We start from the raw sequence: 14,879 nt of genomic DNA, 5'->3' as shown, positions 1-14,879 counted from the left end.
ACAGGGTATTATGAACACCCAAAACAAAACCAAAACAACCCTCCAAACCAAAAGGAACCTGAGAGCTGCAGTTCAGACATATTGGAAGAAATACTCAATTCAAATGATTAAAATTATTAATTACCAGAACAGGAATTTCCTGCTGATAATGCTAACTTGACAGGAAGAAGTTGATAAGATATTACAATAAGGAAATGCCCCCAAGGAGTGAAGAAATAGTTTAAAAAACCAAGGAGGCATGCAGGGAAAAAAAAGAGAGAGAGAAATAAAATTAAGACCATGGTAAAATTAAGAACTAATTAGATATCTTGGAAATAAATCATATGGTCATTGGCATTAGTACAAAAACCTCCAGAGACAAGACAAGCCTTACACTAGATAAAACCATAAGAATTTAGGACTTGGCAAAATGCTCAGGTTCACCCAGAACAGAGCATGGAAAGAGAGAGGAAAACAGGAAAAGCAGTGACAAGGTTCTGCTTCCCTCACCTATGAAAAAAAGGGGCTGCCTGGATATGTATGCAACCCCACCTTTGATTTGCTGTGGGATTTTTGGCTAATTACTTGACCTCTCTGTGTGGTCCAGGTCCTCTCCTGTGAAATGGGGCAAGTGACATTGCCTAGCTCTAAGGGTTCTTGTGAGAATGAAACACTACTGTTCATACACCAATTACAGCACAGCCTGGTACATGGTGAGCACCCTGATATGTGTTTTCTGTTAGATGCTCTCTTAATCATCATCACCTTAACCATCATCATCATCACCCCTTCTCCTCTTTAAACATCCTTTCTGGGCTCTAATATTCTCTGACTCTCAGATGTGAACTCCATCACTCTCTACCTCAGTACATCATACAATGCCAAGAACATAGTAAGTGCTTAATAAATGCTTATAAAATGAATAAATTAAGCATAGTTTAAGAATATGATAAATCCTTGAAAGAAAAATCTTTTCTAGCACACTGATTTATCACAAATCTAATGCCAGTGCATTTTTGATGTAAGTGGAAAATAAAATATTGCTGATTCCTCAGAAATGCCCCACCCTCCATGTCCTTTTGAATTATGAAATTCATGTCCCTGCATTTTTTTTTTTTTTGCCCCCATGCAGCATATGGAAGTTCCCAGGCCAGGGACTGAATCCGAGTCATAGTTTTGACATATACCACAGCTCCAGCAATGCTAGATCCTTAACTCAGTGCATCACAATGGGAACTCCTTCATGTCCTTGCTTTTTTTTTTTTTTTTTGGCTTTTTGCCTTTTCTAGGGCCACTCCCGCAGCATATGGAGGTTCCCAGGCTAGGGGTCTAATTGGAGCTGTAGACGCCAGCCTGCAACCTACACCACAGCTCACAGAAACACCAGATCCTTAACCCACTGAGCAAGGCCAGGGATGGAACCCGCAACCTCATGGTTCCTAGTCGGATTCATTAACCACTGACCCATGATGGGAACTCCTGTCCTTGCTTTTTAAAAATGATTTATACTACCTAAATATGAATCCCCAAACATTAGAGCTTAGTTTTACTTGTTTTTGGAAATTTAAATAAGTGGAATCATACATATATCTATATGTATGTACATATGAATATTTCTATATCTGCCTTTTTCCATTCAACATTGTCTTTTTGAGATTCTTCCAAGTTGTTGCATGTAGCTGTAGTTCATTCGTTTTCCTGGTGGAAAAGTTTCTCGTCGAATGTGAATATAGCACATTTATTTATCCATGTTTCCACTGAAGGACATTGGTGTTGTTTCCAGCTTTTGGCTGTTATAAAGAATGCTTATGAACATTCTGAAACATGTCTCTTTGTAGACAGAGGTGCTAGATAGATTGATAGATGATTGGTAGATAGATTGATAGATAAATAGATACATAGACAGATATATAGATAGATACTTGCTGGGTCTAGGCCTAGAGTGCAAGTACTGAGTCGCACAGATGCTAATATTCTAAAATGACAAACTGTTTTTCAAAACAATTAGACCACTTTATATTTCCACCAGAGTATGAAAGTTGCTCAGCTCCATATTCTTGTCGATGCTTGGTTTTGCTAAATTTGCTAATTAGCCATTCTTCTTGGTGTACAGAAGTATATCATTATGGTTCAATTTGCATTTTTCTGATGATTAATAAGTTCGGACACCTTTCTCATATTATTTCCAGCCATTTGTCTGTTAGAGGAGACTCTTTTGAGATCTTCTGAGCAGTCTATTGTTTGTTAAATAACCACTTAAAAGTGGCACCACCTATTTAAAAACATCATGAACTACATGATTTAATGTCATTCATACACTACACACATATACACATTACACTCTGTCTTGTCCTGCTCTCTATTTCTTCCACGGGCATCTCTTGTCTCCCCAGTAGACTGCAAGTGTCTTCAGAACAGAGGCTGTGATTTCTGCTCCTTGTTTCCACCTTAGAAAATACAGGGGGAAAAAAAAATCTTGCCAATGGCTTTAAAACCACAATTGCGGGAGCACTTAATTTGGGGTTAGACGTGGATGTAGTCTCTGGAAGTTCACAATTACCCTGCATCGACCTGAGAACAAACTCAAGAAGGGGTCTGCAAAAAGGAATAAGATCCAAAGAAGCTGAGAAGCAGGAAGTGCCATTTCTTGACTGTCCCGGGGGGCGATGACCATCTTCTCCAGGGACTGGTTGCTGGGTGGTTCCGCTGGGCAGCTAGTGGTGTAAAATCTCAGAGCACTCATTTCCTTGAGGTTCCCAGTTCCAAGAAATGAAGGAAACCCTCATAAAAGTATGAAAACAGAAACACATTTTCTGCATTACCCAGTCTGGGTACTGCCCCTAAACGCCAGACCGCTCAGAAGGAAACGGTTCCCAGGGTTTAGGCCATCATTTCATTTCCTGATCCAAGAGCAAAAATGTTCAGTTCATTTACCAGTCCCCAGATGGATGCTGGAACACCCAGTAGATTTGTGTCATCCTATAAATGCAAGTTTCTAGGGAAGGGCAGATTCTAAGTTTAGGGATAAAATTAGAAACATTTCCACATCCCTGGTCCAAGCTGTTCAGACACCCTCACTCATCTGATCAGCCCATGTCTATGGAGACACACTGAGCACATGGATACACGGGATATCAGCAATAATCATCATTAGCCTTTTATGGGGTGATTTATTTTCTAGGGCAGAGGTCAACAGACAATGACCACTTTAATAAAAAACATATATATATATATATATATATATATATATATATAAAGACAGCCACCAGCCTCATTTACTTCTGTATGGTTTTGGCTGCTTTCCCACTGGATGGGCAGTTGAGTAGCTGTAAGGAAGAGTGTATGGTCCTCAAAACCTTCAATTTTTACTCTCTGGCCTTTCAGAGAAGTTAGGCAACCCCTATTAGATTTTCACTGCAAGCTTGGAAGGTCATATATGATGTGCTTAACCACATTCAGTAATTTCAACAAGGATGTTAATAAAAACAAAGGGGAGTTGGCTCTGTGTGCAGTGGATTCAGAATCTGACTTCAGTGGCCTGGGTTGCTGCAGAGGCTCAGATTCAAGATCTCCAGCCTGGCGCAGCCTGGATCCACTGTTGCCGAAGCTGCAGCATAGGTCACAGCAAAGGCTAGGATTCAATCTGGGCCCAGGAGCTTCCATATGCTGCAGCTGCGGCCATAATAAATAAATAAATAAATAAATAAATAAATAAATAAATAAATAAAACCAAATTGCAATGATTTTTTAGTTTTTATTTTTTGTTTTTGGGGGCACACCCTTACTATATGGAGGTTCCCAGGATAGGGGTCTAATTGGAGCTGCAGCTGCTGGCCTATACCACAGCTAAGGCAATACCAGATCCAAGCCACATCTTCAAACTACATCACAGCTCATGGCAACACCTGATCCTTAACCCACTGAGGGAGGCCAGGGATCGAACATGAAACCTCATGTTCAAATTTGTTTCTGCTGTGCCATGATGGGAACTACAGGTTTTTGAATTTTTTTTATTTTTAAATTTATTTTATTTTTTATTTTCTTCAACAATTCTTTACTAAGCATTTACTATGCCCCAAGTAGCATACTAAATACTTTTCATATATTATATAATATAATCACTAAAATTTTAAGGAGGAGATAGCTCCTATTATACAGGGAAAAAAAAAAAAATAAGGCCCAATGAGGTTAAAGCACCTTGCCCAAGGTCACACAGCTAATCTGCGATGGCTGGGCTTCCACCCAGTTCTCTGGTTCCTATGATCTGTCTGCAGCCTGCACAGCACTGCCAGCATCCACAGCAGCACTTACCTTCTGCAGTCACACAGGGCTATGAATACAGAGACCCAAAAGTAACAGAATCTGGAATTGCTATCATGAGGATGGTTTGATCAGAGCCCTCAGTGCTAAGGATGGACATTTTCGGGCCCAGACGAGAGTCTTCATGGGGAGGGTCATCTCCCTCTCCCCGCCCAGCATCATGTAGAATTCACACTGCCCTCAGAGGCCTGTTTGCTCCACTTACACCCACAGAGGCCACCTCATGCTCCAGAGCCAGGTTTCTGAGACCTATGGGTGCCTCAGTGAGGCTATGTGACTCTTGCTGGTGCCAATCGTGTTCAAAGATGTGAACAACGTTTATGGACAAAAGCTGCTAGCTGTTGGAAGAGGTGGGGGCAGGGTAACTGGTCATAGCAAAGTCCCTTTGCTACTGCTCCAAGCACTTGAGGTCCAGCTGCAAATGTGCACAGCTGTCTCAGTAATACAAAAGCCCTGTGGTTTAATGGACCCATCTCAGCAGCTGCCAGGAGGCAGTAACCTGCAGGCATGCTGGCCCTTGGGGTCTGAACCTAGATCTGTATGGGGAGGGGTCCTCCTCTGGGCTCAGTACTGACCCCAGGGACATCTGCTGCCTTGAGCAGGGGCTCCCAGGGCCTCCTTGAGCCACCCACCCCTCAAGCAACTCTACTGAGAAATGGTCAAATGACTTGCCAGGCATGGACAGCACATCCTGTAAAGTCACTGAGGAAGGGGGGGGGCAGCTGGAGATGCGGGTGAGCTGGGGCCTCCAGAATAAAAGCAGGGCCCATCACAGGCATCACTGGTCCCTCCAGGTTCACTGCAGGCACAAACTCTTAAGTGCCATAGCTCTTGACCTCTGAAGCCCAAGGAAGTTGGTTTGGTCCAGAGGAAACTTTGCTGACTTTAGAGCAAGGGCCCACAGATTACATGTGATAACACTGACTTGTGTCTTCTTCCAGGATGGAACAGGTCCCTCTCTCCCACCCCCTGGCCCCAGCCACCCATCCTCCTTCGTGAGCCCACGTGCCTCTGAGTTACCTTCACAGCCACGAGCATCTTGTCCTTGGTGGGGCTGAGGTTGTAGCACTCGGCCAGGAAGACCTTCCCAAAGGCTCCCTCACCCAGTTCTCGCTTCAGCACGATGTCCCTCCTTTTAATGTGCTGCACATCTGCAGGAGGGGATAGAGAGGAGAGCGGCCAGGTCAGTCCCAGGCACCTGTCCTCCTTAGAGGCTCAGGGGAACAGGAGAGTAGGGACTTCTGAGTCTGAGCCCACAGCAGGGACAGGCCAGCTCCAGAACCTACCCTTAGGGATGAAAACAGTCACCACGTGGTGGTTTGAGAGCCCCACCCTGAATCAGATCCCAGCTCTGCCCCTGACTCGCCATGCACCTCTCTCAACCACAGCTGCCTTAGCTGGAAGAGAGTGTTAGTGATCGTTCACACACAGGATTCGGGCATAATTAGCTGTAGCTGCTAGAGAGACTACAAAGCAGTCTCAAAGATTGCTGTGCACAGGAACCCCGGGCATTGCGTGGATACTGACCCACTGGGTATAAGAATATATGTCTCTAGTAAACTCTCAGGTTGTGTGCGGATCCTGATCCAGTGAGTCTAGGAATCTGAGTCTTCAGTAAACTCTCGGATGACCAGGTGACGTCTGTGCACTATGGGTCTATGGGCTGCACTGGGTATACAAGAATCGGATTTGAACCCTGTTCCCTCTCCCTGCTAGTTTTTGAGCTTAGAAAAATTATTTCATCCCAGAGCCTCAATTTCCTTACCTATGAAATGGGCTTAATACCAATATCTTACTCCCTGAATTCTTCCAAAGTTAAGTGAGATAATCCATATAAAGTGTTTGGCCCAGTGCCACTCCCCCCGACACACATACCACACTACTGGCTCTTGTTATAACATAATGGCTCCAATGCTTCTAGTGCAATGTCTGGTTCATGATAAAGACTACAGAGTGGGAGTTACAATTATCTAGGGGAAGTCTCTACTTGACAAATCCATCTCCTCTGAGAGAAAGAAAAACCAACAAAATCACAAAAGCAAGTCCAGAGACTGCCCCAGAACAAGGGTCTGCACAAAGAAGAGGGCTGCCATGGCCTTGGCTAATTTAGTGACCTAATTAAAGTCTGTCTGCCAGGAGGAAGCAAAGAGGTGACCTCAGCCCTCCCACCTATTTGGAAAGAATGCTTCGAAGGAATTGTACAAGAAGTGGGCTGGTGATGAAAAGAGCGAGCCGGAGATTACTCACCGACCTTTCCATTAATCGTTCAACAGGCAGAAGCCAATTAAATACCTGTATTAACATTATGAGGAGCAGCGCAGAGGCCGGGAGAGGGATGTCTCAAATGACCTTGGCAAATATGAAAGCTGGAGGCAGAGGACCATGGCAGACTGTCCCCATGAGCAAGGGGACATGTGACAAGGACAGAGGGGTGTGGCTGCAGGGCCCTGGCTAGTATTTTGGTTGGTTTAGGGATTCTTCTCTTAATAGTCTACACAGATCTTTTTTTTTATTTTTTTCTGTCAGTGTTCTTGGTAGCCCCCCATGTCCCAGATGACCTGCTGGCAAGGATCTGTGGGCAGAAGTGTTTACAAACCATTACTCTCTCCTCCCAGCCACCCGAGCTCGGGCCTGCTAGGGAGCTGCTGCAGGCTGCAAGGCTTAGCCCCCTCTTTACAGGGGCATTAGGGTCAGTTCCCTTTTCACACACTCTGCTGCTATTGCCCAGTCTCTGAGGAACAGCACTTTGGCCTTGAAAGAGAAGGCTAGGGGTCCCCCACTGAGAGAAGGTTAGAGGTCAGGTTTTCTCCAGGAAGGCCATCTACTCATGGTTCTGTAATCATTCCCAGGTGACTGCTGAGGACGCCAGGGTTCCTGGCATGGCCTCAGTGTGAAGATGGGGCTGGCGAGTGGATGGGATCAGTCAGGGGCATCTGGCTCAGGACCTGAGTCCTTCCCACTATGGGCTTGCTCACCTCACAAAACACTCTGAGTCTCAGTTTCCTCCCATGTCAGGTGGGTGTGGGAGGGTAATACAAGTTCTACTTACCTGCTACATGAGCGACTGTATAAAAGCTTTGTAGACCTTCAAGTCCTTTGAGATGGTGCGTGTTTTGGTGTTTTCATCGTTATTGATATTATTTTACAAGAAGGGAAAACAAGGGCCAAGTCAAGAATTGGCAGCTGGTGGCTGAAATGGAGCTAGAATCCAGAGCACATGGACAGGCCAAGGCAGCCAGGCCCCCTGTGGCCCCAGACTCCCCGAAACTCCAGGCTCCCTCTGGCAATGCTTCAGCAGAACAAACTTGAGCTGCCTCAGAATCACCTTGAGGGCTTGTGAAAACCCATCACTGGGTCCTTCTCCCAGAGATTCCTGTTCAGGAGGTCTAGCAGGAGACTGGAGAACCAGCTTCTCTCACTGGGCCCCAGGGGGTATTGATGCTGCTGGTCCCACACACCTCTTTGAGAACCAGTGGGACAGGCTGACATTGGTGGGGTGAGAAATCAGCTGGCTGATGACCAATGTTCACCTTAACAGTTTGGCCTCCACAAATCCCATGCCCACACGTATATTAGTCACGCATCAGAGCTGGAAGACCAGGAGAAGGCCTGCAGTCCTGACTTGCCTGTGGGGCCTAGGCTGAGTCAAGCTCCATCTCAGAGTCCCAACCATGCAGCCTCACAATGGAGATCACGACCCCTCTGACTTCGTATGTTCAGGACACACCTCTGCAAAGGCAGGGCAGCAGTATATACATTTCCAGTTCGCTAAGTACAGCTTCAGGCAGGGTGACCTCATCAGCTGCCCCCAGAGCAATTCAGTGAGTCCAGAAGGTGAAGGGGCATCCTCTATGGGGAGCAGGGCACCACTGCTTCAGCTGCTGGGCCTATTCCCATCTCAGAGCCCTCCATCTCCTCTCCCACCCTCGGCAGCAAGAATCACAAACCTTGAAAGGTACATACAAGCCACATGGCAGCAGTGTCCAGAAAGCCTTTTCCTGTCCCTCCAGCCACACCTCAGGAGTTAAGATCCTGGGGGCAGCTGCAAACCCCAGCTTCAAAAGGTCAGCGCTTAGACCGCTGTGGGCCTTGACCTTGGCAGGGGGCAGGTGACCGTGATACTGGGAACTTGTCTGCTCTCTTCAAGCATGAAACAGAAGCCTCACACCCACTAAATTATCTTCCCCAAATCTGCAAATAGATCTTTCTCAGAGACATGGAAACACCCAGTGGCTCAGGATGAAACGGGGCTCACTCTACCTTAGCTGCTGGGGAACATGTTTTGAGACCAATACCTGAGCTGCATCCATGCATGGGCTGGGGAGATCTGAGAAGGGGCAGCAGAAGGAATGGAAATAAAAATGGACTCCATCCCACCATAAATCCCCCCTGCCAGGGGAGAATTTCCTCCCAACCATGGGGATGAGAACTCCACAAGGTAACCATGAGCCAGGATTCAGAGAGGTGGGACCAGGGCTGAATGCAGAAAGCAAATCATTTCCACTTCCCTGTTACCTGCAAGACACTAGACTCCAAAACACGGTTTGAGCAGCTTCTTTCCTTGAACCAAAGTAAGAAGAGTAGGTAAAGGGGATTCATTTAAGCCCAATCTTACCATGCATCCAACATGCCATTCTTACAATAACCCTGAGAGGTTCTCGTGATTGTACCCCTTCCACAGACAAGAAAATGGAGGTGGGGGTGACTTTCCAAAGTTTGCAGAGCTAACATGTGGCCAAAGAAGGCCTCTCTCCCTTTTCTGGCTCCCAAGTCTGCCTTCTTTCCATCCGCCAAGGCTGCCTTTCCTCGGTCCTCCCCTACTGTGCGGCCACCAAGACCATCTATCCACAGACGCTCAACCCTTGGTCTTCCTCTTTCTTCTCCTCCTCCCCAGCTTCTCTAACCTGTTCATCCACCGACTCTAATGAAGCATCTTCCCAGCGGAAGGGGGTCCCCCCACTGTCCCTAGGAGGCCCCGGGAAGGAGGATGTGGGTTGGGGAAAGTGTGGGAGGAAAGGGCGCTGCTCAGGCCCTGGAGAGTGACGAGAGTGAGGCATTTCCATGCCTGAAATCCACACTCTATTTGGGTCTCTTTTTGCGTTTATTTTTAGCTCATACAGCACCACTCAGAGCTGCTTCTGGTGGAGCCATCTGACCCACACGCCAAAAAGTGATGGATTTTCCTAGGAGGCCAGGGCATCAATCTCCTTTTACTGCCTGGCTGGCCGGCCCAGCAGAGTCTGGGTCACAAGACTCAGATGCCGGGGACACTGTCAGGGGAGGAGGAGAGGCAGGATGCACAGCCCTGGCCATGGGAAGGCCTCCCAGGCTCCAGCACAGAGGCACTGCTGGGAGAACAAGGTGCTGGTATCCAGTCAGGACTGTGCTTGGGAAATGGAAATGATCCTGGCTCCTCCTAGCCTGGTTCCTCCTGAGGTCCCCTTCCTGGAGAGCCACCTATGGGGTCCCCCATAGGAAGCCACCTGTAGAGCTTCCTATTCCCATAGGACAGCTGGTTCAGCAGACAAATGCAGAATGAGCACCAGGATATTCATTCCACATGTGTGGGATTTACTGCTGGGAGGTCTTCAGGGCCTGGAGCAAGCCTGACCTGAAGCAGAGTCACTATCCAAGGAGGTTACCAACTACCTCTATGCAGAAGACCTCAGAGTCCTGAGAGGTCTGTGGATAGACTGTGGTCACCCCCTTTCCCTGACTCTGCCCACTGGGCTGCCTCGTCCTGGGAGGTAAAGGTTTCCTGAAGTGGTTCTGTGACATGCAGAGACCCAGTGGTCATAGACATGGCTGGGGACCCAGGTGGCAATTGTTAGCTTCACTTCTGTGTTCTAGGAGAATAGAGGTATGGCAGCCATCAACTACTCACTCATCTGTGCTGACCAGGGATGAGGAGCAAGAACAAAACCCAGTAAAAAATAGTGTTGCTGGAAGAGTGAGGATTTGGGGAAGGAGACAGTTCTGTATTTGAATCCTGAACCTGCCACTAACAGTGCTTTATCCTCCTTCAGGCCCTCGGTCCTTATCTGCAGAATGGAAGCACTCCATATTTACTTGGCAGAGTTGTTAAGGGGACTGATTTTTTAAATTTTAGGTAACAGAAATTATTACTAGGAAATATCTGAAGCGCCATGGACATTTAACAACAGCATGTTTCCTTCTTTTCTGCAAGATGTTGATTTTAACTAAGAGCTCAAGCTACTTATGAACAAAATAGTGGCTGGGAAAGAAACTTGGAGAAGAGTGGTGACATTCACCTGAAATAAAATGGCAAAAGATGACACAGGCCAACACTGACTCAGGGGGTCACCGGCCGCCTAGCCAAGCCTGTCACCTTGATGTACAACCTCCTCCTCCTTCAGGTCCAAAATAGTTTGCGGGAGGAGGTTTGTCAGACAATGGAATAAAGACATCAAAGGCAGAGACAGCCACCTACTAAAGATTGCTATTGATCGATAGAGAAAAACCAGATTTCCCAGGGTCGGCAGTTATAAATAAGGGCCATCCTGACTCCACGGTACGTCAAATATAATGTCAGCCCCCCAAACCAGCATGCTCCCTCCGCCACACTCAAAATGCACGAAGAGAGATTCCCTGCCCACCCCCGCCCCCCTGCCACCCCGTGCCCAGTGCTTGAGCTAATTTTTATCCTTGGAGGCCAAGGATGCACATGCAGCACTGAGACTGCCCTTCCCTGAAGCCTGTCACCTAAGGGCCTCTGCTGCAGGCCTCCCAGAACCCCTAAGGGCTGGCCACAAGTCCTCTCAGCTGAGCCCTGGTAGGTTTTCCTGGCCACCCTGGCTTTCCTTCTCCCTCTGCCCACGGTAATACCCAGTTCCTGATTGATTCCTAGGCTCCTTGCTAAGGCATCTCTGATCTTTCCCCCATCAACCCTATTTCACTCTGTGCCTGTCTCTTTTAGCTTATTGTTATTCCCTTGGGCCCTTATTAATAATAAAAATAACTGCCATTGATCGGGCACTTACCCCAAGCCTGGGACTGTGCCAAGTAACCCTTGACACGCATTGTCTCACTTGTCTTCCCAACTCCCTTAAACAGGGCACAGTGCCATCCAAGCACTATAGGTGGGGAAGTGGAGGTTTACGGTGATTAAGTAACTTGCCCAAGACGCCCCAACTGTTAGAAGTGGCCCAGCAGGCCCTCAACTCCAGTGTAGGCAGACTGTTCAGCGGAGCCATTGTCAGCACAGCCCACCCCGGTGACTCCTACCCCAAAAAAGCTCTCAACTTCCATAAGGATAAAATCCTCTCCAATGAACGCAGTCCTGCCACCCTTGGTTGTCACCACCTGAGCTCCACGTGAGCCATGGGGATGCCTGCTAGAGACCAAGGTGGCACCAGAGGCATAACCCGAGACCCTGGTGCTCCAGAGAAGAACAGAGGGTCTCCACAGCCTTGGGGGTCCTCCAATTATATAGTGAGTCCTGAGAGCAACTGCGTTCCAAGGAGGAGGGAGCTTTTGGCAGGAAAGGGGGGAGGGGGACGGGAAGAGGAAGGGAGGAGCTCTGAGAAGTGTGTTTTCTTTGCACAGGCCAGACTCCGGGGTCTCAGGCTGCCAAAAAGGCTCAGAAGAAAACATTAATGCAATACCACACATTTAATTACACATGAAATGGAATGCCTTTAAATGGAAAAGAATAACATTCCCGGAGCTCCAACTGTGGGTTTTTGAAGCGGCAGGAGGCAGCTAGAAGGCCTGCTCTGAACCTTTGAGAGGGAAGGCGACCGCCGAAAGGGCAGGACCCCTGCCTTGCTAGTGGTGGGAATGTCCGCCCACCGCTGCAGACCTGCCCCGCCCCCTCTCCTGGCCCCACTGGCCACTTCTTGCCTCATGCCTTTGCGTGGCAGGCAGGGGATAGAGCTAACTTCCCCTTTGGTGTTGAATAAGAGCATGACCAGGTAAATGTGCCCCCAGCCAGCTACAGACCCTTTGTAGTGGCCTGCAGCCAACCCCTCCAGTTCTCCACCTGGACAGAGCAGAGCATGGCTCTGGGTGATTTACAGACTAGGAAAACAAGAGGACCTCCTGGGTCCATGCCAAGATTTTCCAAGGAAGACATTTCAAAGGCCAGAGAACTCTGCAGAATTTCTCTTGGAGGTTTAGATTTCTAAATGAGTCCCCAATTACCAACCAAATGGAGGTAATAATGATGTGGAAAAGAATTCCTGGTTGAAGGAATACCAGCGTTGTCTGTTGCTATCGCTGCCCCGCATTGAGGCTGACTCAAGATTGTTTGTCTAGGAAACTGATGTTTCTACAAGCTGGCCTGTATCCCACCCCAAGGCTCTGCTCCCCCACCCCATGCTATTTTCAAAGTTTGATGGCTTTGCAAAGGGACTCTGGAGGGTGCTAGCAGATGTTCAAGTTAAAAGGGCAATATCTTGTGCTATTGACTTTGTTGACTGGGTCTCACACAGGGCCCAATACACAATAGGTACTGGGTAAATGTTTGATGAATGAATGAATGAACTAAGAGGAACGTCTAATGCACTGCCAGAGACTTCAGCAAGAAAAAAAAAAAACACTACAAAGAGGGAGGAAGGAGGGATGCTGAGGGAATAGTAAAAAGAAAAAAAAGATGAGTGAGAATGGGAAAGGATCCAGAAAGTTCCAAAGAGCAAAGTTATTTATGTCCCAGCTCCAAGACTGGCCCCAGAAACCAGGCTTACATGGAACCAGGACAGTTCTGAGTCCCACATCCTAATACTCAGGCTCTGGCCCCGCAGATTTCTGAGCCCAGGGCTCCTGCACGTCTGGGTCTGCTGGAGCTCAGCAGATACCAGGTCCCCACTTCGGGGCACGTGTGCACCCTTAGGCCAAAGGTAGCAGCCTTAGACTCCAAGACACTGTGTTCCCACCAAGATGAATAAATAAACAAGACACCCTGCTGTTTCTGGAAGCAGGAAAGAGAAAGATCAGCAGAGGACTGTCTGTTCTGGGGTGATTTCCAGCTCACGTTCCCCAACACAAGAAGTTCAGATGTGTCTCTGCCCTGCGTGCTACCGCTCCGAGCTCATCCACCATGAGCTCAGACGTGTACTGACATCACGGGCGTCTGATGGCATCCTCCCTCAACAAGTCCATCCTCTCCTACCCACCTCCTCATCTCCATGCCCTGTTGGCTCTTCCCCCAGGGAAGACGACCCCTCTGGCTCTCATTAAACATGGACTGATGAGCCAAGAGCAAAAAGCAAAAGAACTCCCCAAGGAGAGCATCTGGAATCGAAGGTTAGGTGCTGAAAGATGAAGCTAAGGCTCTGACTGGGAATCCGTCCCTTCAACAACTTGCCTGGCTCCCACCTCCTCCCCCTCTTCTGGCCTGGATGCTCCCTTTCCAACTCAACAGTGTCAACCTCTCACTCAAAATGCCCATACAAGGGGTTTGTGCTGCCTCCCAGTCTCTCCAGAGGCCTTTCTTCTCCAGCAGCTGCCTCAGCCTCCCATCTCCAGCATCTAACTCTGCCCCCAGGTCCATCTGGTGACATCATGGTTTCTCAGAGCAAACCTAGAGTGGAATCCAGTCAAAGGTGCTCCTCCAGCTCTGGAGCTATGGGCCACGACATCAGTTCCAGGGTACAGTGGAGCCGAGAGGCTGCATCTCCACACAGGGAGTCTTGGGATCAGGAAGCAGAAATGCCTAGAAGAACCACAGCGTGAACCAGAAGACGGGCAACCAAGGACCAGTCATCCATCCATGGAACATGCCACTAGCCAGGATGATTACCAGCTACCTTGGATCCAAGAAAAAAAGGAACCCCTTCAGGCAGGAGAAGACATGGGCATTCAGAGACCTATGTAGTCAGAGGTAACAATACATTTGAATATGTACAACAAATACAAAAGGAAGAAAAGACACCGGTATTAGAGCAAGGAGAGTGAAGAAGAGCATTGCTTTGGAATGAGGCAGGCCTGGGTACAGATTTACAGTTAATGACCCATCTCAGCAGTTGGCACTGGACAGTTTGCTAAACCAGTCTCAAGTCTTTGTTTTCCTAAGTGAGATAAAGAAAATGTCCTTCTCACTGAATTGTCACAGGGATTCAATGAGATTATGTGCGTAGAGTGATGTGTTTGAGGGACATTGAATGAACTCATGGCTGTTAAGGTTTATAAAGGAATATGCCGGTTTCTTCCTTTTACTCACCCCCTACTCAACGCTTCAGTGGTCGCCCTGATCACTCCATCTCTCTAAGTCTCGGTTTCCTCACCTGTAAAATGGAGATTATTTTTTGGGGGGGCTTTTTAGGGCCACACCTGCGACATACAGAGGTACCCAGGCTAGGGGTCGGATCAGAGCTGTAGCTGCCAGCCTACGCCAGAGCTACAGCAACACCAGATCCGAGCCGTGTCTGCAACTTACACCATAGTTCATAGCAATGCCAGATCCTTAACCCACCAAGCAAGACCAGGGATCAAACCTGCATCCTCATGGATACTAGTTGGGTTCGTTAACCACTGAGCCATGACGGGAACTCCTTGTTTTGTGATTCCTCATTTTTAACTGTGCAACCGTTACAGATCTGAGCTGCATCTGCAACCTACAC

The 14,879-nt window shown here is 47.9% G+C and overlaps 1 protein-coding gene across 14 annotated transcripts in view; it reads right to left on the bottom strand.

Moving 5' to 3' along the window:
* The window catches only part of NTRK3 (neurotrophic receptor tyrosine kinase 3), a 383,256-nt gene that overhangs the window by 54,773 nt on the left and 313,604 nt on the right, over window positions 1-14,879 (bottom strand). For all 14 annotated transcript variants that reach the window (XM_085010554.1, XM_085010518.1, XM_085010503.1 and 11 more), the window contains 1 exon segment: window positions 5,320-5,450. In XM_085010554.1, the coding sequence (XP_084866680.1) occupies window positions 5,320-5,450 (131 nt within the window).

The sequence above is a fragment of the Sus scrofa genome, chromosome 1 (assembly GCF_054392235.1).
Source record: "Sus scrofa isolate SSC_HxYL_T2T_F1_AM1 chromosome 1, Sscrofa_HxYL_maternal_Yorkshire_Landrace_v2.0, whole genome shotgun sequence".
Lineage (NCBI taxonomy): Eukaryota > Metazoa > Chordata > Mammalia > Artiodactyla > Suidae > Sus > Sus scrofa.
This window is presented reverse-complemented; position numbering and strand designations above follow the sequence as displayed.